Source organism: Hylobates moloch, unplaced genomic scaffold (genome assembly GCF_009828535.3).
Source record: "Hylobates moloch isolate HMO894 unplaced genomic scaffold, HMol_V3 SCAFFOLD_10, whole genome shotgun sequence".
In the NCBI taxonomy this organism is placed as follows: domain Eukaryota; kingdom Metazoa; phylum Chordata; class Mammalia; order Primates; family Hylobatidae; genus Hylobates; species Hylobates moloch.
Genome location: NW_026652285.1, coordinates 27,809,940 through 27,833,679, shown reverse-complemented (window position 1 = coordinate 27,833,679; position 23,740 = coordinate 27,809,940). Strand labels below are relative to the sequence as shown.

At 56.3% G+C, this 23,740-nt stretch overlaps 1 protein-coding gene across 6 annotated transcripts; it reads left to right on the top strand.

Annotated features, from left to right (window-relative positions):
- The first annotated feature begins 7,304 nt into the window (after positions 1–7,304).
- On the top strand, positions 7,305–22,005 carry UBTF (upstream binding transcription factor). Of its 6 annotated transcripts, none has more exons than XM_032163824.2 (21): positions 7,305–7,409; positions 10,314–10,438; positions 11,878–12,053; positions 12,582–12,665; positions 12,762–12,917; positions 15,291–15,355; positions 15,634–15,754; positions 16,119–16,229; positions 16,565–16,698; positions 16,824–16,965; positions 17,240–17,281; positions 17,419–17,532; positions 17,624–17,779; positions 18,098–18,253; positions 18,337–18,447; positions 18,838–18,926; positions 19,031–19,220; positions 20,677–20,724; positions 20,820–20,891; positions 21,000–21,143; positions 21,230–22,005. In XM_032163824.2, the coding sequence occupies exons 2-21, from the start codon at positions 10,381–10,383 to the stop codon at positions 21,353–21,355; spliced, it is 2,295 nt and encodes a 764-aa protein (XP_032019715.1). In that variant the 5' UTR covers positions 7,305–7,409; positions 10,314–10,380; the 3' UTR covers positions 21,356–22,005. The 6 variants fall into 6 exon arrangements, with proteins under 6 accessions (XP_032019715.1, XP_058300708.1, XP_032019712.1 ...); XM_032163821.2 differs by lacking the exon at positions 7,305–7,409 and adding an exon at positions 7,562–7,863; XM_032163823.1 differs by lacking the exon at positions 7,305–7,409 and adding an exon at positions 8,860–9,156.
- Positions 22,006–23,740: the final 1,735 nt, after the last annotated feature.

Genomic DNA, 23,740 nt, shown 5'->3' with positions numbered 1-23,740 from the left:
TTAATGGACAGAGTGGCCCCTTACCTAGGCCTTTCCTGTGCCAACCCGATGTCCCTTCCCCAAGAAGGTGAGTGCTTGTCATGGAAAATGTCCTGTGGTGATAGGCCCAGTGGAGCAGTCACCCTTCTGGGCAAGGAGGAACAAATCACACCTCTGAGCTTCAGGGTACCCCAGACCCCTCTCCACAACCCCCACCCCATGTTTAAACTTTGTGCCTTTGACCATCTCCTAGGTCTGAAGATATTTTATGCAAAGAGTTCGTGCCAGATGTGGTGGCTCACACCTGTAATCCCAGCACTTTGGGAGGCCGAGGCGGGTGGATCACTTGAGGTCAGGAGTCCAAGATCAGTCTGGCCAACATGGCGAAACCCCGTCTCTACTAAAAATACAAAATTAGCTGGGTGTGGTGGCGTGCACCTATAATCCTAGTTACTAAGGAGGCTAAGGCAGGAGAATCGCTTGAACCTGGGAGGTGGAGGTTGCAGTGAGCCAAGATTGTACCACTACACTCTCGCCTGGGCAACAGAGTGAGATTCCATCTCAAAAAAGAAAAAAAGAGTTCATGGGTCTCTGAGTTCAATGACAGGGATGCTGACACCTTCTTGGCTTCTGGGACCCTGTTTTCTCCTTGCTCAGCACCCTCTCTGGTTTGGGTTGGGAGAATAGAGACAGGAGTGGCAGCTATCCCCTCTACCTGGGGATATGCAACCCTTAAAGATTGTCCCAGAGCCCCCCTCCCAGCCAGAGGGAAGATGGACCCCTCCCTTGCTCAGTGCCTCCTGGCCAGAGCCCCTCAATCCATTTCATAAACCCCGCCCTCCCATGATGCATGCCTATTGTACTCTATAGCCAAAATGTAGCCCTTCCTCCTGGAGCCTCTGCCCTGCCTCCCTTTCTGGGACAGGAGGGTGGGGGTGACTGAATTTGGGCTTCGTGTACAATAAACTCTCCCACATGGATTTTGTGGAGGTGGGAAAAGGGGCATTGAGACTCTAAAGCAGTAGATCATCCCTGAATACCATCTGCAGAGTTGGAACTGCATTCTTTTAAAATTTTATATGCATATATTTTAGGGATATAGATTACTTTCCTAATTTTGTTTTCCATGGCTTATTCTTGAGCACAAAATGATAATCAATTATTACATTTATACATCACCTTTTTGAATTTTCCAAGACCTTTTACAGCTCTTGGCATTTTCGTTGCCCAGGTCTGTGAGGTAACTGGGATCAGCAGCAGTATTATTTATACCACAGAACTGAAAGGCAGATGAAATTGATTTCCAGCTAGGACTAGAAAAACTTGGGCCTCTTACCACGAGGCTGGGAGGCAGAAGTTTGCCTAAATGCATGTTAGTTTCACAAAGGGGAAATGCAAAACCTGCAGTTCCTGAGTACCTTTTACAGGCACGGCCCTGCCTAGGCCTGGAGTGGCCGTATGACAGCAAGCCGGGCTTTCTCTTTAGGCCTTGTGGATAAGGGAGAGTGGGCTGTTTGCATCCTGGCCTCCTTCTGTCGTTGTTGGGATGTTTCCCCGGGTCTCACTTGTATCATAAGGAAAACTCTTCATTAAAGTCCATATTTCTTCTAAACATAAAAAATAAATAAATAAAAAATAAAAATTGCAGGTGGACTAGGTCAGAGGGGGCCCTACACTTTTGTGAGTTTTACCTCTAAGAGCTCTACTCAGTTGCCCTTTCCTTCATATCCTGCCATCCCCTCACACCATGTACCCCAAATCACCACATTCTATTCTTTTCTTTTCTTTTTTTGAGAAGAGTCTTGCTCTGTCGCCCAGGCTAGAGTACAGTGGTGGGATCTCAGCTCACTGCAAGCTCCGCCTCCCGAGTTCAAGTGATTCTCCTGCCTCAGCCTGCCGAGTAACTGAGATTACAGGTGCTTGCTACCACGCCAGGCTAATTTTTGTATTTTTAGTACAGATAGGGTTTCACCATGTTGACCAGGCTGATCTCGAACTCCTGACCTCAGGTGATCCACCTACCTCGGCCTCCCAAAGTGCTGGGATTACAGGCGTGAACCACCGCGCCCAGCTTAGGAAATGTTCTATAACTCTAGTATCCAATAATGTAGCCATTAGACACACAGGGCCATGGATATATGGTAAATGTGACTGAGGAACTGAATTTTCCATTTTATTTAATTTTAATTAATTTGAACTTGTGGCAGGGTGCGGTGGCTCACGGCTGTAATCCTAGCAGGTTGGGAGGTGGAGGCGGCATTTTGGGAGGCCAAGGTAGGTAGATCATTTGAGGTCAGGAGTTCAAGACCAGCCTGGGTAACACGGTGAAACCCAGTCTCTACTAAAAATACAAAAAGTTGGCCAGGCGTAGTGGTGCAGGCCTGTAGTCCCAGCTACTTGGGAGGCTGAGGCATGAGAATCGCTTGAGCCTGGGAGGCAGAGGTTGCAGTGAGCCGAGATCACACCACTGTACTCCAGCCTGGGTGACAGAGCGAGACTCTGTCTCAACAAAAAAACAAGGCTGGGCACAGTGGCTCAAGCCTGTAATCCCAGCACTTTGGGAGACTGAGGCGGGCGGATCACCTGAGGTCGGGAGTTCGAGACCAGCCTGACCAACATGGATAAACCCCATCTCTACTAAAAATACAAAATTAGCCAAGTGTGGTGGCACATGCCTGTAGTCCCAGCTACTTGGGAGGCTGAGGCAGGAGAATCGCTTGAACCCGGGAGGCAGAGGTTGCAGTGAGCCGAGTTCGTGCCATTACACTCCAGCCTGGGCAACAAGAGTGAAACTCCGTCTCAAAAACAAAACAAAAAAAACAGGAGTTCAAGAGTTCAAGACCAGCTAGGGCAACATAACAAGACTTCACCTTTAAAATAAATAAATAAATGTAGAATGGATAAATTGTGGTATATTTATACAATGGAAATACTACAAGAACAGGCAAAGCTTATCTATGGTGATAGAGCTCAGAACCTCAGAACATTGATGGCATTTGGAGGGGAATACTGAGTAAACTTGCTAAATGCACCAGGCGTGGTGGCTCATGCCTGTAATCCCAGCACTTTGGGAGGCCGAGGCAGGTGGATCACAAAGTCAGGAGATCGAGACTCTGGCTAACACGGTGAAACCCCATCTCTATTAAAAATTAAAAAAAAAAAAAAATTAGCCGGGCGTGGTGGTGGGCGCCTGTAGTCCCAGCTACTCAGGAGGCTGAGGCAGGAGAATGGCATGAACCTGGGAGGCAGAGCTGGCAGTGAGCCAAGACCATGTCACTGCACTCCAGCCTAGGTGACAGAGTAAGACTCCATCTCAAAAAAGAAAAAAAAAAAAAAAAACTTGCTAAATGCTAGAAATATTTGATATTTTGATCTGGGTGCTGGTTACATGGTATACACATATGTAATATGATATTAAATATACATACCTAAAAGTTCATCAAGCTGTATACTTAATGCTGGGCTGGGTGGCTCATGCCTGTAATCCCAGCACTTTAGGAAGCTGATGCAGGCAGATCACCTGAGGTGAGGAGTTCGAGACCCGCCTGGCCAACATGGCGAAACCCCATCTTTACTGAAAATACAAAAATCAGCTGGGCATTGTGGTGGGCGCCTGCAATCCCAGCTACTCAGGAGGCTGAGGCAGGAGAATCGCCTGAACCCCAGAAGCGGAGGTAGCAGTGAGCTGAAATCGTGCCACTGCACTCCAGCCTGGGCAACAGAGCTAAACTCAATCTCAAAAAATAAATAAATAAAAATAAAATAAAATAAATAAAAATACAAAAAAATTAGCTGGGTGTGGTGGCGCATACCTGTAATCCCAGTTACCGAGAGGCTGAGGCAGAATTGCTTGAACCAGGGAGGTGGAGGTTGCAGTGAGCCAAGATCGTGCCATTGCACTCCAGTCTGGGTGACAAGAGCAAAGCTCCATCTCAAAAAAAAAAAAAAGTTGTATACTTAAAGTGTGTGTACTTTACTGTCTCTAATTTACACAGAAATAAAAAAAATAACAAGGGACAGGCCGGGCGCAGTGGCTCACGCCTGTAATCCCAACACTTTGGGAGGCCAAGGTGGGCGGATCACCTGAGGTCGGGAGTTTGAGACCAGCCTGATCAACGTGGAGAAACCCCATCTCTACTAAAATTACAAAATTAGCTGGGCGTGGTGGTGCATGCCTGTAATCCTAGCTACTTGGGAGGCTGAGGCAGGAGAATCGCTTGAACCCAGGGGGTGGAGGTTGCGGTGAGCCGAGATCGCGCCATTGCACTCCAGCCTAGTCAACAAGAGCGAAACTCCGTCCCCCCCCCAAAAAAAGTAACAAGGGACAATAACATTCTTGGCCCAAAAACGTGTGTCTTTATACCATCTTAAATAAAAATTTAAAAACAGAACATTTCCAATACACATTAAAATATATAAATCTGAAAATATTGGTATACCATCTAAAATTACTCCCTGTAGACCGGTAATTTAAGTACCATACTTTGGTTAACACATTCCAGGCACTCTGGGGGTTTTATATAAGCTGGTGCTTGGATGCTGGCAACCTGGGGAAATGCTGAGGCCAAGTGGAAATTGTGTAGCTAGGATCCTGCTTTGTCACCAGCCTGGGCTGGGGTTATTGAATGCCAGCGCTCTGCTTCAAGGCACATGCCAGAAGGCTAGAGGGTGGGGAGGGAGATGAACTGGGAAAGCGGGCAAAGAAAAAGGGCCAAGGGCAGATTCCCTCATACTCTGGCCCTTAGCCCAAGTCTTGGACTCCTGACCTCACCACAGACGAAATAGATGTAAAACAAGCCAATTCGTTTCCAAGTGGGAAGGGTGCCAGCCATAGTTTCTGCTGCCCAAGGAATCGATAAATACTCATTCTTATGATTCACGTTTATCCTGTTTTATTCCAAAGCACTTTACCGAAAAGCCCCTTGGCCCAGCCAAAAAGTTCAGGGCCAGGAGCCAGGACACCTGGACTCCAGATCTGCATGTGGAAGATTTGGAACGTTGTTGGTGGGGGGGTCTCAAGTTCTCTCACTGTAATGTGGCAAGTGCCATCTGTGGAGGACTTTACAATTTTACATACATCATCTCATTTGACCTTCTGATCCCTGGTGAGAGAAGCAAAGTAAACAGGATTGCTATTCTAACTTTACAGATACGGAAACTGAGACCAGGGAAGGTTAATAAGGCACTCAGATTCACACACTATTAAGAAGGTGGGGAAGCTGGGACTTTTGATTCCAAACCCTTTGCTCTTTCCTAGTCAAAACAATAAAGTCAGTTCTATGCTTCACTTTTCCTTTTTTTTTTTTTTTTGATATATTATAATAGGGTGTGTGTGTGTTTGTAGAGGCAGGGTCTTGCTATGTTGTCTAAGCTGATCTCGAACTCGTAGGCTTAATCACTTAAGATCTCCTGTCTTGGTCTCCCAAAGTGCTAGGATTACAGGTGTGAGCCAGTGCGCCTAGCCCACCATGCCTCACCTTTAGCGCAGTGTGATCCCACACAAATTGGCCTGTGTATATTCCAAGGGCCGACCTGGGTTTGTAGGGCCAGAAACATGTTCAGTTCTGGGGTAGCGAGGAGGTGGTCGGTGGCTCTTTTGACAAAAAAATACCAAATGATGAAAACAAAATTAAGTTCAGGGCCTTGGGCAGGTCCTGCAAGTTAGGGGCCTAGAAGCTGAAATTTCATTAACATCTACTAGTGGTAAATCCGCTTCTCCTACATGCCAGTGCCCTCTGGAAGGAAAAAAAAAAAAAAACAGGGCACACCAGATCTTGACAGGGCTTCCTCCCTGTTTGTGAAACGTGACAGAAGTGGGATGTGGAAGTCCTGGGAAAGCAATCTCCTTTCTCCCAGGAGACAAGAGGAATTACAGCAGCAGCGAGGCAGGCCGAGTGAAGGAGAAGGCTGCGTGCCAGGGGAGAGTCGAAAGGGGCTGGGTGACCCAGCTGGCCGAGATGCGGGCAGTAGAGCGTCGATGTGGGAGACTGGCAGCCTGACAGCCAGGAGCAATGGCGCTGCCCCAGGAGCGGTGGCTGGAGGCTGGGCCTGTTGGAAGCAGGCTTCCTTCAGATAGTCTTCTGGCTCCCTGCGTCCTGTCCTGATAACCTTTCCTCCGAAAAGGGGAGGCAGACAGTCAACTACCGCCGTGGCAGTGGGAGAGTGGGTGGTGGACCCTGCCCAGGCCTTTCATCCTCGGCCTGCAGGACAGTGAACCGAGGGACGTCTTGTTGGAGGCTGCCCCGCTGCCGCCCGGGGCAGCGAGAACCTGGTGCTGGGCTCCCCTCGCGGCTGCCCGCCGCCGCCGCCGCCGGGGGGGTGGGGCGGGGGGCAGCGCCTGCGGCCTGCTTTCCCAGGGCTGGCCGAGGCTTTTTGACAAGCTGATTGCGTGGCGGGGATTGGCTGGTCCGGGCGTGACGCCGGTAACAACAAAGGTGGAGTTGGAAGAAATTAGATTAAAGGAGAGGAAAAAAATTAAAGGGGGAGCTGGCATAGGACAGGAGGTAGAGACCGAGGGGGAGATGCGCCAAGCGGTGTCTCCCGGTTCCAACTCCCCCCACACCCGCCTCGACCCTAGAAGATCCCTCGCGCAAACCCACTGAGATTTTGCTCCTTCTCCCACCCCGGCCCAGTGACCGACGCCAGGGTAGGAAGGATAGCTGCTGCTTCTTGAAAAATCCCCGCAACTCCCACCCCGACGCCCCTCACTACGACCCAGGGGGAGAACTTTTTGCTCGGACTCCTCGGATCCTAAACCCAGCGAAGCAGGGGACATTGAGAAGCTCGTCCTAAAACCCGGAAGGCCCTCGCGGAGCATGGAGATCGGATAAGGCGGGGTGCTCCCCCGGTTTTCCGATGTGTTGCAAATCTAAGAGCTTCTTTCTCGCCTTTTTTTTTTTTTTTTTTTGTAACTACCCCCCCCCCCCCCCCCTTCGCGTGGGGGGTGCGAAAAAAAAGGGGAAAAAAAAAAAAAAAAAAAAAAAAAAAAAAACCGCGCACACACTCAGACACACCAGTGGCGACAGGGGAGAGTTGGAAAGACGCAGGAGAGAAGCAGGAGGCAGGAGGCAGCGGGGATGGAGCAATGGGAGCGGGAAGCAAGCAGGTTTCCTTGCAAATCCCCCTCCGGCCTCACGCCGTCTCGCCGGCCCCGGCAGGGGAGCGAGGACCCCGGCGAACAGATGGAGGAGTAGAGCTCGCTCTAGGCAGCTGGGCTTGGCCGGAGAATGGAGGAGCCACCAAGCGACCGGCTGATTGGAAGAGAAACGCAGAGCGATGGAGGCGGGGGTAGGAGGACGATTTCTCTGCGGGGACTGGCGGCGGCGTACACGCCCGGGTCGGGCGCTGCAGAGCTTGGCTGGCTTTCAACCCGCGCTCGCCGGCTCCAGCCCCGCGCGCCCCCACCCCTAGCCCTCCCGGCTGCTCCGCAGGTGAGTGCGAGCTGGGGGCAGAAAGATCCAAAAATCTCAACATGCCCGCCCTGCAAAAAAGAAAAAAAAAAGAAAACCATTTTTCTTTAAAAAAAAAATTTTTTTTGTGCAACCCCTAGAGCAGTGGGAGGGAAGGGGGTGAGGCTGAGCCGTCCGGAGGAGGCGGAGGGGCCAGGCGAGGCCGGGGTGGCCCGGGAGGCGGCGGCGCCGAGGCGGCTCTGACGGGCAAGCGCTCGGAGCGGCGCTGCGCTGCGCCGAGGCGGGCGGGCGGGCGGAGCGGGGCGGGCGGAGCGCGGCGCGTGGGGCTCGCCATTAGCCGTCGCTCCGCTTCGCCATCTCGGGCTTTGTCTGGCGACTCGCTGCCCCGGCGTCGGCTGCAGCGGAGCTGCGGCTCGGCTGTTCGGCCCGCCGTGCTCCCAGGTGCCCCCGGCCTGCGCTCCCATCCACACGCTCGGTAAGTGAGCCCGGGCGCCGCGGATTTCGGGGGAGAGGGGTTGCTACGAGTGGCGGCGGCGCCGCTCTCCATGCGCCCGGGCAGGCCTGGGGAGCCATGCCGGGCTGGATTGAACCGGCTCCCACAGCGGCCCCTCCGCCGGAGCCCGTCGTTCCCTCGCCGTTTCCGGGGTGTAAAGAGCAACGGGGATTTTTTTTTTTTTTTAATGCAGGTTTTAGTTTTGGGTTTTTTTTTTTTAAGTTTCGTATGTGCCATTCGGCAATGAGAGGACCGCGAGGTAGGCACCGAAGCTGGACGCCGCGATCGGCGTGCGTGCGCCCCAAACCAGTGGCCACGCTCCGGGAGGCGGGAGAGAGCTGGCCTGGAAGCCCTAGTCTGAGCTGGGAGGACTTGGGGGAGAGCTCCGGAGCAGTGCTGTGGGCGCCCCCCGAGCCTCCCCGGACGCCGGGGGCCCCTCTGGGCACCCTCTCCGCGGCCGCGCCTCGGCCCTCCCTCCCGCGCCGGCGAAGCCTGCTAGTTCCCCCGCGGGTCTGGCGAGGTCGCTCTCGGCGCCCGCCCGCCCGCCTCGGCTCCGAGCCCCGCCGCCATCCGGGCGGCTGCGTGTCTCCCTGCCCCGGCCCCCCCCTTCCCCGGCGGCGGCGGCGGCAGCAGCAGCAGCAGCAGCAGCAGCCGCAGCCGCCGCCGCCGCCACCAGCACCAGCACCAGCACCACCACCACCACCACCCCCCTCCCCTCCTTCCTTCCCTCCGCCTCGGCCGCCCGGGTCCCCCCAGCTCCCGCCCCTCCTCCCAGCTGCCCCCCGCGGAGCCCGCCCGGGCAGGCTGTGGGAGGGAGCGGAGCCGGCGAGGCGGGCGGGCTGGCGCTCGCTCCCCGGGGGTCGGTGTGCGCTCTACGGGGAAGGACGCGCTCGCTGCCCCGCTTCTCCCGCCCCCCCTCCCGCTCCTCCTCCTCCCTTCTCCCTCCTCCTCCCTGCTCCGGCGGCTGAGGCTGCGGCGGCGGCGGGGGGTGTGCGAGCTGAGGCCGGGGCCGGCGGCGGGCGGGCTGCCTGCAGGCGGAGGGCGCTGTGCTTTGTGCTTTTCGCCGCGAGGAGCAGCAGGCAGCAGCCACAGCCGCCGCCGCCGCCACAGCAGCAGCAGCCGCCGCCCCAGCGCCGCCGCCTCGCCCGGAGGAGGAGCCGCTGCCGCCACGGGAGGGAGCTGCGGCTGTGCCCGGCCGAGCGGGGGAGGGCGCCGCCACTCAGAGCCGGGGAGGGAGCCGCCGGAGCGGGAAGCCCGGAGGCTGCGCTGCGCCGGGTAACCGAGGCGGCTGAGGACGCGCGCTGGGGTCGGGGCCGGACAGCAGGGAGCGAACCGCGGGGTGCGGTGGGCGCCCAGTGGGGACCTGGAGCGACCACCGACCAAGGGACCGGGCGCGAGCAGACCAGGGCACTTGGGAGGACGCCGAGAGCCGGGGGAGGGGAAGGCAGGAAGCGAGGCCTGAGCCGAGCCCCGGCCGCTGGCGGAGGAGCCCGCGCTTCTCCGAGCCGGCAGGCGCAGTTCTCCCCGGCCGCCGGAGGGGGCGGCGGGGCCGGTGAGCGCAGCGCCCCCGCCTCCTGGCCGCCGTCCTCCCGCCCTCTCCTTGGCTCCCCGGAGGCCGGGGCGGGGGCGCCGGCGGGGCTGGGCCGCAGGCTCGGGGGAGGAGGCGGCGGTTCCCGCCGCGGTCGCGCCTCTGTGCCGGGCTCCTCCGTGCGCGTCGGGGTGGCTGGGCGGTGGCGGCGCCTCTGGCCGGGGTGGGTGGCTCGGGGGCGGGGGGCAGGCTAGGCCGCTTCTCTCCGGCTGCTTGCCCGCCTGTGCGGGCGGGGACGGCGAAGGGAGCCCGGGAGGGGGGAGCGGCGGGAATCCGGATCCGGTCCCCGGGGGCGGTGCGGCCGCTGCGCTCCGGGGCTGGCGGCGGCTGCGCTGCGTCCGGGTCCCCGCCGGGTTGCGGAGGCGGGGGGAACCGGCCGGGGGGAGGCGGGAGGAGGAGACTGGGGCGCGTGCCCGCTTCCGTGGCCGCGCGCGCCCTTTACCCGCCCTTCCTCTTCCCCCGCCCTCCAGCCTGGGGCCTCCCCGGGGCGGGCGCTCCGAGGAGGAGGAGATTTTTTCTTTTCTTTTTTTTTTTTTTTTTTTTTTTTGGCTGGGGTTTGGAAGGGGGGCGGAGGGCGGGCGCTCGCTGCACGCGGGAGCTGGGAGCAGGCCCTCGCGTGGGCAGGGGAGGGCGCGCGCCGCGGAGCCGGGCTGCAGAGGCTGGGGGAGGGGGTCAGGAAGAAGAGGAGGGGCGCACTCCCACTCCCACAAACCCCTTAAGTCTAATAAGGTCATGGCTGGGTCTCTGAGAGTGTGGACTTGCCCCCTTCTACTCTGGGCGTGGAGGGTTAGGAAGTCGTTCACCTCTCAGCCTTCCTGAATGGGAACTGGTATGTCTTCCAAAGGGTGAGGTGGCTTTGACCCCGGGTTGCCCGGCCAGCACGACCGAGGAGGTGGCTGGACAGCTGGAGGATGAACGGAGAAGCCGACTGCCCCACAGACCTGGAAATGGCCGCCCCCAAAGGCCAAGGTAGGGGCATCCACCCCCGGCCCTCTGAAACTTAAACCGTCTTTCCCTCGTGGCTGTGGGGCTCACTCCCTTCTTCAAGGGCTTTTTTTCAGTCTGCATACACTGAACTGGGGGAGAAAGTGCCTTGAGTATTTATGAATCAAGCATCTCCCACACTTGGGGTTTGGCTGAATCCTCCCCTCTCTCCCTGTCCCTCACCCTCTATGTTAGAGGAGGCCTGCCTTCTGGGGTTCCCATTCAGCCTAAAGTGTGTCCCAGCCCACTGTCCTGGAATGGGAGAAAGGATGAGTGTGGAGGAAGGGTCAGGAAGCGGTTGGGGAAGGCTTCTCAGGCTTTTTAGGAAGACTATGAGGCTTTTGTAGAGGCAGGTGGAGAAAAGGGCTGTTTTGGTGGTTTTAGGCCCCAAGCCATGGGATATGTGTACTCAACTAGATCTCTGGCTCATTCAGCAGTGATCCAGTCTAGATGGGGATAGAGGGTAGGATGAAGCTGGGTAGCTGGCCATGCTTGTGGGACATTGAGAGGAGAGGGGATTATGGGTCCATGTGGCCCATTCTGCAGAATCTCTGGCCTAGGTTACGAGATGCAAATGAAAATGGAGAGCCCTTTTGACTTCTGGCCTTGGGTGGCTATTCTCCCAGCCCATCCACAGAGGCCTAGAGCTCTCTAGGGCTGTATTTCAGTGGCTGAAAATAACTGTTCCAGACCTGGTCCTGCTTCCCTGGGTAGTTGGGCTGACAAGACAGCTTGTAATTCTGGGGGTTCTCCCTGGAGCAGGGCCCTGAGAGTTTTTGTGCACCTGCCTACCTTGCCTCAGAGCTGCCCTGTATCCTGCTTCTGTTTCTGTTTCCTTTTTCTTATTTGCCAGAAATTCTCCCTTGATCTGCGTTAAGGGGCTAGGGGATGGTGGGTATCTCTAACACTGGTTTCCAGCTGTGCAGGAGAGACATCTGCATGGGTTTTCCTTACTGTCCACACCCCATTCTCAGTCGTTGCACATTTAGAATATCCACTCAGAACTTGAACTTGGCAGCACATTTAGATATATCGCCTCCGTGCTTCCCTCCTTCTCTGACAAGCTACCTCGTTTCCCACAAAGCCCTGAATCACTGTACCTTCATTTCCACCCCTCTTCCCGTTACAGCAAATAGCTGCCCATTGCAGCTTGGCACAGTAGAAATGATAATAGCTTTGAAGCAAGCCAGACTTGAGTTCGAGCCTGGCTTTCTGGGTATAGCATGGTTTGGACTGGAGTCCCTGCCCTGATCCAATATGGCCAGTTTCCTTAGGGCTGAGCCATATCTTGTCTCTGCCTTCAGATAGGAAGCAACCAGGGGCTGGGATGCCCTAGGGAGGAAGAGTTGAGCACTCAAGAACTGGGGAACAGATCAGGGGGATAGCATGAGCCAGGCATGATGGCCTCCGTTACCCTTTACCAGACCGTTGGTCCCAGGAAGACATGCTGACTTTGCTGGAATGCATGAAGAACAACCTTCCATCCAATGACAGCTCCAAGTTCAAAACCACCGAATCACATATGGACTGGGAAAAAGTAGCATTTAAGGACTTTTCTGGAGACATGTGCAAGCTCAAATGGGTGGAGATTTCCAATGAGGTAACTGATCCCCCTTTTCTGACTCACACACATACACATACACACATACCCCCACCTCAGCCGTGGTGGGGGAAGTGAAACAGGCTGTAAACAGGAAGGAAAGAGACCAGGAGAGGCGTTCATGTGGTCTCCCGTTAGCTTTCTACCTGCCCCTTTGCGTTTTGGGAGGTGGCACGGTTGACAGCACTGGCTTAAAGTTATGCCACTTTCTATCTGAGTGGTCTTGAGCTGAACAGCCTGAGCTGTGCTGAGATTGACGGAGGTGCTAGCATGGACAACCAGGTTGAGGTCAGTTAGTCCCCTTGTTGCTGGCCTTTGGTGTGTACTGACTGCCTGGGCCTCTGCGGTAGGCATGGGCCAGTGCCTGGGTGTCGTGCTGCCTGCTTCATTTGGCTGTTGGCCTCTGCTCTTTTTTGGTAAATTTAGTCTAGTAAAGAGTAGAAGAGACCCGTTATAAGATGGGGGTATGCTACTGTGTGGCATTTTCCTTTTCCCAACTTCCCCTTCCTCCCACCCCTCTTCTTCCAGGTGAGGAAGTTCCGTACATTGACAGAATTGATCCTCGATGCTCAGGAACATGTTAAAAACCCTTACAAAGGCAAAAAACTCAAGGTGAGTTACTAGGAGGAGGAGCATGATGGGTATGGGAGGAAAGGTCCAAAGAACGGATGTATTTGACCTCCACTGTGTCCTTGTCCCTTCTTCCAGAAACACCCAGACTTCCCAAAGAAGCCCCTGACCCCTTATTTCCGCTTCTTCATGGAGAAGCGGGCCAAGTATGCGAAACTCCACCCTGAGATGAGCAACCTGGACCTAACCAAGATTCTGTCCAAGAAATACAAGGAGCTTCCGGAGAAGAAGAAGGTGGGGGGGAGGAGAGTTAAGGTGGGAGGAGGGGAGAGGCTGGGAGCAGCTGGCGTGGTGTGGGTCAGTTGGAGGTAGGCCTTGGAGAAACCTGGCATCAGGGACGAGGGTGAGTCAGCACAGCAGAATAGGTCCTGGGCAGCCACACCTGATCGCCCCTTCCTCAGCCCACACATGGTCAGGCACAGGCACCGTCACAGATGTAAACCAGACAGCAGGTGCTCAGACCAACCTTTCCCCCTACAGAAAAACCACAGCATTCTGTTTCATCAAGCTCTCTCTCCCCCATACACCCATCCTCACTGTTAGGCTGCACAGCACTTCTTCACCCTCTATGATGTTTCCCGTCATGGTCTCATTTGATACTTGCAATGTCTTTATAAAGGTAACCCCAGGAAAAGGTTATCCCAGTTTTGTGGGCAAGTAACTGAGGTGCAGGAAGATTAAGTGTCCCGGGTGACACAACTATTGATGCTAGAGCAGGATTTAGTGCCCTAGAGTCCCAGTCCAGTGCTGTTACTGCCACGTCCACCTGTGAAGTGCACTTCCTTCTCCGCACATACGTGTTCACTCAAGGACACACATTGTCCCTCCTGGCCTCATACTGTTCCTTGCAGAAGTCGGGCACTGTCCCAGACCATCAAAGCATTAACTCTGGGTGAAGGGTTGCCCAAGCCTCCCAGGCAGGGCTGCAGTCACAGAGCTCAGGAGGTCCCTCCCAGAGATAGGCAGCAAAACATTGGAGGAGCCTGCAGATGGGACATGAGGAAGATGGGATGGGGACAGAGGACACAAAGAAACACTGGACAAGGAGACAGAGCCAGGGATAGATGGGGAAGGGCAGCAGGAAAGACAAGAAGCACATCTGCTTGGAGAGGAAACAAAGTCATACATAGCCAGTTCTCAAAAAGGGGCACTGGCCGCTGCCATGCTATGAGTAGCCCTTTTTCCTGGTTGGCATACCCTGTCTGCAGACTCACATGCCCTTGGTGCTGTATCCAAAAAAGAAGCCAGCTGTCTGCAACCACCGCCCAAGCAGAGAGGGGTATGGATTGCTGGAACTGTTGAACCCTTTGATGAGGATGTTGGACAGTTGACTGCACACACCCAAACACTCTCATGGGATGGGAGGGAGAGGCCAAGCTCTAGAGTCAGAGACAGGGAAGACCAGAAGAAACTGGTAGAGTGGACAAGGTGCTGTCCTGGGGGACACAAGACTTGGGCCTGTTCTCCTGGCTCTGCCACTGAATCGCTGTGTATGGGGCCTTTGGTAAGTCATTTCACTTCTGTGGGCCTGATGTTTATGTGAGGTGAGCCAGGTCTGTGTGGTGCCCTCCAGCTCTAAAACTGTTTTGTCTGAGGAGGACTGAGATTGGGGAAGAGGAGGCTGAGCTCTGCTTCTGGTTTTCTGTGGGAACTGTGGAAAAGGAGCACTGCCTGTCTATGCGTGGTGCTTCTATAAGAGGCAGGGGTGGGGCTCAATTGCCATGAGCTCCTGGCACCTACCAGTGCCACCACTGTGAGCCTGCGAGGAGGAAAGAAGAGATGGACATTGTGTGGGAGCCGAGAGAGAAGGTCGATGAGGAAGAGAAAGAGACATTGGAAAGGAGGAACAAGAGGGAGACTATGGAGAAGTGGGGAAAGATGCAGGGAGGGAGTGAGGTGAGAATGGGGAGGCTAAAAAGGGGGTGATGAAGGGAAGGGAAGCCAAGTGGTGGGAGAGAATGAGTGGGCTGAGGGAGGGAGGGCTGGAGGGGCCAGACAGCCGGGATCCTGGAGAAAGAGAAGGTGATGGTGTCAGAACTGGGCAGGAAGATGCAGGGTAGCTGGCTGAGACGTATTGGAAGAACTCGCTCTGGGTTCCCCTCCACACAGTCTCCCCTCATGCCTTGGAAACAGGACTCAGCCCAGCCCTGGCCCTATGTAGAGGCTACCTACAAGGGGACAGACTAATGTCAGCTGCCACAGACAATGAGAAGAGGGAGTGACAGGAGCAAGGCCTGCACCCGACGCCACTGCGTGAGAGTTCTGTGGTGTTGGAGAAATGAGTGGGGGAGCTTCAGCGCTGACACTGCGCACTGTGTGACCGTGGGTAATGCCATGGCCCCCTTCTGGGACTCTCGCTCAGAAGGAGAGAATATGATGTAGGATTCAGTGTCTGGGCGACCCCTGCAGCTCCCACCATCTGTGGTAGAAGCCAGCAGGTATGCTCTGTGGTGAGTCCCGCCAGGAGGCAGGCAGGGCGCCAGCCTCCACTCCCTGCATCACAGTGTGGGAGGCAGAAGAGCCAGCGAGGAGGGGTCTCGGTGGCCTTCATAGCTCAGGGTGAGATACCCTTGGGTCCTGGGTGACCCCATCCCCTCCTCCCCCCAGATGAAATATATTCAGGACTTCCAGAGAGAGAAACAGGAGTTCGAGCGAAACCTGGCCCGATTCAGGTAAGGCAGTGGAGCCCAGAGGAGGGCCACGGGGCACTGGGGGCAGCAGAATAGGCTAACCCTGGCCAGAGCCTTGAGTTTGCCATATCTGAGGCATGGAAGAGGATGGGTCACATGTGAGCCCTGGTGTGCCATGCTCAGGGGCAGAGACAGGCAGGCAGCCACCGTCCCACTGAGTCCCAGCTGAAAGGCCCAGGAGGCTTGGTGGGTGGGGCAGCTAGCTTGAGTCTGCCCTGGCAGCGTCCCCTGCTGATCCTTGCTCCCCGTGTCCTGGCTAGGGAGGATCACCCTGACCTAATCCAGAATGCCAAGAAATCGGACATCCCAGAGAAGCCCAAAACCCCCCAGCAGCTGTGGTACACCCACGAGAAGAAGGTGTATCTCAAAGTGCGGCCAGATGTGAGTGTCTGGCCAAGGGTTGGGGGTGGAGGATGCACGGCTGTGGCCAGGGGGGAGCCGCGCCAGGTCGGCCGGGCACGGTGCAGGGGAGCAGGAGAGGAGGCCCCTCCCCAGGGGTGGGCTGCATGGACAGGGCCCGGGCCAGCTGGCGTGCGAGTGTGTGCGTGTGTGCGTGCGTGTATGAGCCAGTCCCCTTGCACCCAGGCGGGATTCCCGCCTCTCCGCCTTCCCCTCCTGGCCTGTGGGGGACACTGATGTGACCTCCCATGGCCTGAGGGGGCGGGGGCCTCTGTGCCCCCTTCCCCCTTCCCCCCTCCCCCTGCCCCTGGCTGCCTGTGCGTGTCTGACGGCTTTTGGTTTGCAGGCCACTACGAAGGAGGTGAAGGACTCCCTGGGGAAGCAGTGGTCTCAGCTCTCGGACAAAAAGAGGCTGAAATGGATTCATAAGGCCCTGGAGCAGCGGAAGGAGTACGAGGTTAGGCTTCCGCTGCGCTCCTCCCCGTCCGGCTCTTCACGAGCCTGCCCTCCGACTCCGTGGCCACCGCACTCTGCGGGAGGTGTCACTCCCCATCCCTCTGTTGAGGGAGGGGCCTTCTGGGCCCCTCACCTCTGCCCCTACCTTCCCCACCCCCAACCCCCATGAGATCTCAGGCTAGGGCAGGGCAGGGCACCACGTCTCGTGTGACACCACTGACGCGCAGCCACCCCCAGCTTTGCTCCCTGCCTGCCCTCCCCAGCGGCTCTCCCCCTGCCCCTGCCCCAGCTAACTCCACACCCCATTGCCCTCCATCCCCCCACCTGGCTCTGCAGGAGATCATGAGAGACTATATCCAGAAACACCCAGAGCTGAACATCAGTGAGGAGGGTATCACCAAGTCCACCCTCACCAAGGCTGAACGCCAGCTCAAGGACAAGTTTGACGGGCGACCCACCAAGCCACCTCCGTGAGCGCTGCCCTGGGGTGGATGGGCGAGTGGGCAGCTGGGAGGTTGGGCTGGGCTCTGCAGGTGAGAAGTACTGCTGCCCTGCTCGCTCACGGGCTGCACCTCTCTCCCTGCGGCTCTGATAGGAACAGCTACTCGCTGTACTGCGCAGAGCTCATGGCCAACATGAAGGACGTGCCCAGCACGGAGCGCATGGTGCTGTGCAGCCAGCAGTGGAAGCTGCTGTCCCAGAAGGAGAAGGACGCCTATCACAAGAAGTGTGACCAGGTGAGCTGTGGCAGGGGCCACCCTGCCTTGGGGTTTTGAAGCATGAGGTCTGATCCCATCTTGGGCCAGTCAGTCCCTGGTGTCGTGTGCCTTGGGTACCTGCCTCCAATACGGTGTGGGGCTGGGCTGGGCTTAGCAACTAAGCCCGTCCAGGCAGGGAGTCCAGCCCACACCCAGGCTCTGGAGGCCCGCTGAAGGTCACTGTCCTCGGAGTACTGCAGGGTCTGTGGGGACACTGTCTCCAGACTGATCCTGACTCCACTCACTTCCCCAGAAAAAGAAAGATTACGAGGTGGAGCTGCTCCGTTTCCTCGAGGTGAGTGTTCCTCCGGTGGGGCAGTGGGCAGAGAGGACTGGGACTTGGCAGGCAGAGCCCTGGTGAGCCCCTGGAGATAGGGCACCATGCAGTCTGGGTGCCAGGCATGCAGCCCCGTGCTCCTCTTTCCTGTCCAGAGCCTGCCCGAGGAGGAGCAGCAGCGGGTCTTGGGGGAAGAGAAGATGCTGAACATCAACAAGAAGCAGGCCACCAGCCCCGCCTCCAAGAAGCCAGCCCAGGAAGGGGGCAAGGTGGGCAGAGGGTGCGGCCGCGCAGGCGGGGGTGGGCAAGACTGGGCTCCCTGGCAGCACCCACGGACCCCGACCCTCTGCACCTGGACAGGGCGGCTCCGAGAAGCCCAAGCGGCCCGTGTCGGCCATGTTCATCTTCTCGGAGGAGAAGCGGCGGCAGCTGCAGGAGGAGCGGCCTGAGCTCTCCGAGAGCGAGCTGACCCGCCTGCTGGCCCGAATGTGGAACGACCTGTCTGAGAAGAAGAAGGTCAGGCTGCCTGGCAGAGCGCTGTGCCCCCAGGGGGGCTGCCAGGGCCCCCTCCTCCCCTTGGCGGGCCGTGCCACCTCGCCCCTGGCCGCCTGAGCCACGCGGTGCCTGGGCTGGGACGTGGGGCCGGCGCTCAGCAGCCGGAAGGCGGGAAGCTGTCAGCTGAGCGCCGCAGGCCAGGCGGGGGCGAGCCCCAGGCGGGAGACATCTGCACCAGCCCACGCCTCTGCCCGCCGGCGGGAGCGCCTGGGCTGCTGCGCGGGGAGCGCGCGCCCCCTGGGGGTGGGTGGAAGGCTGACGCCCGGGCCATCCCCGCAGGCCAAGTACAAGGCCCGGGAGGCGGCGCTCAAGGCTCAGTCGGAGAGGAAGCCCGGTGGGGAGCGCGAGGAACGGGGCAAGCTGCCCGAGTCCCCCAAGAGAGCTGAAGAGATCTGGCAACAGAGCGTTATCGGCGACTACCTGGCCCGCTTCAAGGTGACAGGGGTGGGAAAGGGTAGTACTGCAGCCTCTAGCCCCGGGTGACCCCTCCCACGGCTGATACCCTTATCGGTCCCCAGAATGACCGGGTGAAGGCCTTGAAAGCCATGGAAATGACCTGGAATAACATGGAAAAGAAGGAGAAACTGATGTGGATTAAGAAGGCAGCCGAAGACCAAAAGCGATACGAGGTAGGAATGGGGCCGGGGCCACCCCATTCATTGAAAGCTCGGGCACTCCCCTTTGGTTGGGCAGCTCTGAGCAAGAAGGCCCAGCCTTGGTCTGTGACCTTCAGCAAGTCTCAGCTTCCTTCTCTGAACCCCTGTCTCTCATCAGTAAGGTGGGGGTGACATTGCTAACCTCCAGGCTGACTCGGGGGATGCGAGCAGTTGTGAAAGCACTTGTAAACTGTGGTGCCTGCCTCAGATGTGAGCTGTTCGGAAGTTGCTTACTAGCTGCCTGTTTCTCCTCCTCCCTGGCACAGAAAAAGACAGCCAGCTAAGGTGCTGATGGCATGGGGCAGAAGGCAGCAGTATTTTGGGGGTGGGACTGGGGGGTGAGTGTGACCTTTCTCCCTCCAGAGAGAGCTGAGTGAGATGCGGGCACCTCCAGCTGCTACAAATTCTTCCAAGAAGATGAAATTCCAGGGAGAACCCAAGAAGCCTCCCATGTGAGCCTGGGGGTTGGAGCCTGCCCTGGAGGTGGGGGAGGGTCAGGGCTGGACGGCTGCTTTGTTGGGGTCCTGACCCTCCTTGTACCACCCCCACCTCCCAGGAACGGTTACCAGAAGTTCTCCCAGGAGCTGCTGTCCAATGGGGAGCTGAACCACCTGCCGCTGAAGGAGCGCATGGTGGAGATCGGCAGCCGCTGGCAGCGCATCTCCCAGAGCCAGAAGGAGCACTATAAAAAGCTGGCCGAGGAGCAGCAAAAGCAGTACAAGGTGCACCTGGACCTCTGGGTCAAGGTGAGAGGGCAAGGGACCCTTGGAAGGAACAGGGAGGCATCAGACTAAGCCAGCACCAGCCCAGCCTGGCCCATCCACCCACTTGTGCTGGCTGGTCTCATTCATGATTTCATTCCATGCCCTTGCAATCCTTCAGGATAACAGTCACTATCACCCTTTTATTTTTATGTTTTATTTTATTTTATTTTTTGAGACAGTCTTGCTCTCTTGTCCAGGCTGGAGTACAGTGGTGCAGTCTCGGCACACTGCAACCTCCACCTCCCAGGTTCAAGCGATTCTCCTTCCACAGCCTCCAGAGTAGCTGGGGCTACAGACGTGTACCACCACACCTGGTTAATTTTCGTGTTTTTAGTAGAGATGGGATTTCACCATGTTGGGCAGGCTGGTCTCGAACTCCTGGCCTCATGTGATCCGCCCACCTTGGCCTCCCAAAGCGCTGGGATTACAGGCTTGAGCCACCGTCTGCAGCCACTATCACCTTTTTAAAAATAAGGAAACCAAGGCTCAGAGAGGTTAAGTAACTTGCCCAAGGTCACACAGTAAGTAGAAGAATCCAAATCAGACTGCCTTTTCCTCCCCCATCCGGGACCACGGGACCTCTCCTAGACTCCTGGCCTTTGTGCTTCCCCTCTGTGCTTTGGTTGAGTAGTCAGATCTGTAAAGTGGAAAGAATCACCTGTGTCCTTCCCACTCACCAAGGCAGGTTGGCCAAGGACCCAGGAAGATTGTGAGGATTTGCCGTTTCAGGAGTTTGGTGGGCCCCACTACCTCATCGGTGGCTTAAGGGTTTGGTGTTGGGGTGTGGTTGATGATGCCAGGCTGACTCATCACGGGGGCACTTCTTTGGAGTGAGGAAGCCTCTGATAGGAGCTTCCATTTGCGTAGAGCAACAGGGAAAATGTGAAAACCAACAGTCTTAGTGGTTTAGAGAAGGACTCTGGGCATCAGAAGCAGAAATACTAGCGTTTGGGCCAGCACAGTGGCTCATGCCTGTAATCCTAGCATTTTGGGAGCCTAAGGTATGAAGGATCACTTGAGGCCAGGAGTTCAAGACCATCCTGGGCAACATAGTGAGACTGCTGTCTCTACAAAAAATTATAAGGTAGCATGGTGTGGTGGCACATGCCTGTAGTCCCAGCTACTCTGGAGGCTGAGTTGGAAGGATCATTTGAGCCTGGGAAGGTCAAGGCTGCAGTGAGCTGAGATTGTGCCACTACACTCCAGCCTGGGTGACAGAGCAAGACCCTGTTTCAAAAGGAAAAAAGAAAAAAAAAATTAGAGCTGTGTTCTCAGATCCCAGGGGCTCTCTTCAGAGACCCAAAATCTAGGGAGCCTGGGTGGGGTAAGATGGGGTGATGATATATAAATGCTCAGCCCACTGCCTAGCACTGGGCCAGCATGCTCAGTCAGCAGTAGTTGGCTGTGTTCCAACCCTTGCCACCTCTGTCTCCCCCAGAGCCTGTCTCCCCAGGACCGTGCAGCATATAAAGAGTACATCTCCAATGTGAGTCTGGGAGCAGAGCAGCAGTGGGGTAGGGGTGGGGGAATTCAGGGGTGTCTGGAACTCATGGCTGCCACCTTTGTGTCCCCATCCTGCAGAAACGTAAGAGCATGACGAAGCTGCGAGGCCCAAACCCCAAATCCAGCCGGACTACTCTGCAGTCCAAGTCGGTAAGGAGCCCCTCCCAGATGCAGGGGCATGGGGTGGGGGGGGCGGGGCACTGCCTGGAATGGCTGGGCAGAGACCAGAGACCACTGATGTGCCTCCGTCCCTCCAAGGAGTCCGAGGAGGATGATGAAGAGGATGAGGATGACGAGGACGAGGATGAAGAAGAGGAAGATGATGAGAATGGGGACTCCTCTGAAGATGGCGGTGACTCCTCTGAGTCCAGCAGTGAGGATGAGAGCGAGGATGGGGACGAGGTGGGGCAGACAGGGCATAGTGGGAGGGGAGGGGAGTCCTGCCAGGAGGGCCACCTGGTGACTCCACATCCTTTCTCACCCCCCAGAATGAAGAGGATGACGAGGACGAAGACGACGATGAGGATGATGATGAGGATGAAGACAATGAGTCTGAGGGCAGCAGCTCCAGCTCCTCCTCCTCAGGGGACTCCTCAGACTCTGACTCCAACTGAGGCTCAGCCCCACCCCAGCCAGGGCAGCCAGGGAGAGCCCAGGAGCTCCCCTCCCCAACTGACCACCTTTGTTTCTCCCCCATGTTCTGTCCCCTGCCCCCCTGGCCTCCCCCACTTTCTTTCTTTCTTTAAAAAAAAAAAAATACGGTGGGGGTAGGGGGCCGGAGGAGCCCAGGCCAGGACTCTGCAGCCTCAGAGACATCAGCCCTTGGGGGTCCTCCTCCAGGGACAGCAACTATCAGACTAAGCCAGCACCGGACCAGCCTGGCCCACCCCACCCACTTCTGCACTTGCGGTTCCGGCATGGACAATGGACCGGAGAGTGGGGGTGGGGGGTCCCAAAGAGTTTGATGAAGCCCTCCACACCTGTGGCCCAATCCAAGGTGGGGTAGAAGCTTGGGGACGACCCATTCCTTCCCAGAGGGGCCTGCCACCTGGACCCCTGCATTGGAACTGGAGGCAGGGAACATGGGGAGAGGAGGGTCGGTGCCTTCAAGAAAACAGGCGCTGCCCTGGTGGCCCTCTCCCCTGCCCCCTGCAGGAAGGAGCTGCCTGGACCCATTCATGGGGGAGGGGGCAGAAGTGTTTTTTATATATGTGTATATATTTTTTTTTAAGCTCTGAGCTGTCAACGAGACGTTTCCTACCGATCTCGGCTGCCGTCTCTGTTGTCATTTCTGGGAGAGGGAGGGTTTAGGGGTAGGTTTGGAACCTTTTAAAAATGGTCTTGATGTGTGTAGAAGAGAGTATGTGTATGTGTGTTCCTGTACATAGCATGGGTGCAGCTGTGGATGTGTGCAAAAGAGAGTGTGAGTGTGTGTGTGTGTGTGTGTGTGAGGGGGTCTGTCCTAGAGCCCACATCAGTTTGTTGTGAATCTGGAAGAAGGGTCGGTGAGGGCCGGGAGATGTTGACCCTGGTGGGAGCAGGCTGAGGCTGCCCCGTTCTCCACATCCTCTGTTTTGCCCAGTCTCTGCTTCCATTAGGGGGAGTGTGCCGAAGCCACTCTCGGATGCTTCCCAGACCAGGCTCCCTCTGCCAGAGTCACATGCATCCAAGCTGCTGGTCTCCATTGTCCAGCAGGAAGGCGGAAAGGCAGGCAAGATGGTGTGACGCTTAAAGCTTGTATTTGGTGGAAAAGGCCTCCCCTGTTCATCTGAGAGGCCAAGCCTGGCCACCCTAGGCTCAGAACCTGGGCTTCAAGAAATGTGCTGGGAGCTCCTAACTTACACATCCCTCCAGCCTTCCTTCAATCCTCCCACCACCCCCTATTTCCTTTACTTTCTCAGGTCTGCTCCCTCCTCCCCCAACCCCACAGCTGGGCAAGAAGTCTGCAAAAGCTGCATCTGCAGCTGTCTCTAACTCTTCCCGGCCATCTCCCATATTTTTTGGTACCTTGATTCCTTGACTCTTAATAAGCCAAGCCACCTTATCTCTGTAGTTCTTATTTTTTTGTTGACTAAATTTGGGGGGTTTTTTTATGGTCATGTCAATGACCTATTAAATTGGGGCTTGGTGCTTTTCCACCTTCCCCCTCTGAATGAAAGCCAAGGAATGGGGGAAGAGGGGGAACTCTGCCGCGGAGGTGGAGCAGGAACGGTGAAGGGCCCTGGTCCCAGAGAGGCTGGTGGGTCCCTCTCCCAAAAGAAGGCAGACAGTCTCTGCCTTGGACCTTGGTGCTGGGGGTGGGGAGGCCTGGGGGGGACACTCCCCACTCCCATTCCCCTTCCTTTGTCCTAATCCTGGAATTAAGTACAGGGGTTTATAGGTTCTATTTCTTCCCAAGAGCCCTGCAAAGAACCCCAGTTTCCTATTTGGATGCCTCTACACTGTTGTGTTTCAGTGGAATGTATTTTCATTTAAAAACAACTTTGAATGGGGCACTTTTTCTTTCCTGTTTTAAAAACTGAAAAATTCTTACAGTACAAACAGGACTGTCAGGGTGGGGGTGTTGGTGCTGTAAGAGGTCACTCTTGAGTGCATTTTGGCACTGGGATGGGATGGCTGGGGTGGGAAGACCCCCATCCCCACCCCCAACTTTTTTTCTAATATTTAAGGAGTGTTTTGTAGGATTCAACAACAACCACAACTTGAATTTGTATCATGGGAGGTGGGAGGGAGTGGCTTAGAGGTGTCTGCCTATGCTTAAAGCCAACTGTGGAAGTTTTGTTTTCCCTTTTTTGTATAATAAAGTGAAAAACAAAGGTTTGACTGCTGTCTGGTCACTGGAATCAATGAAGGTTCACAGGGGTGACCCAACAGGTTTGATCTATAAAAATGCTTGAAGCCAATTTGCCTTTTCTTCCTAGAACTATCTTCCTCTTCCCTAAAGATTCCATAGGCAACTTGCCTTCACATTGTTCTGTGCTACTTCTTGCCCTTTTCTC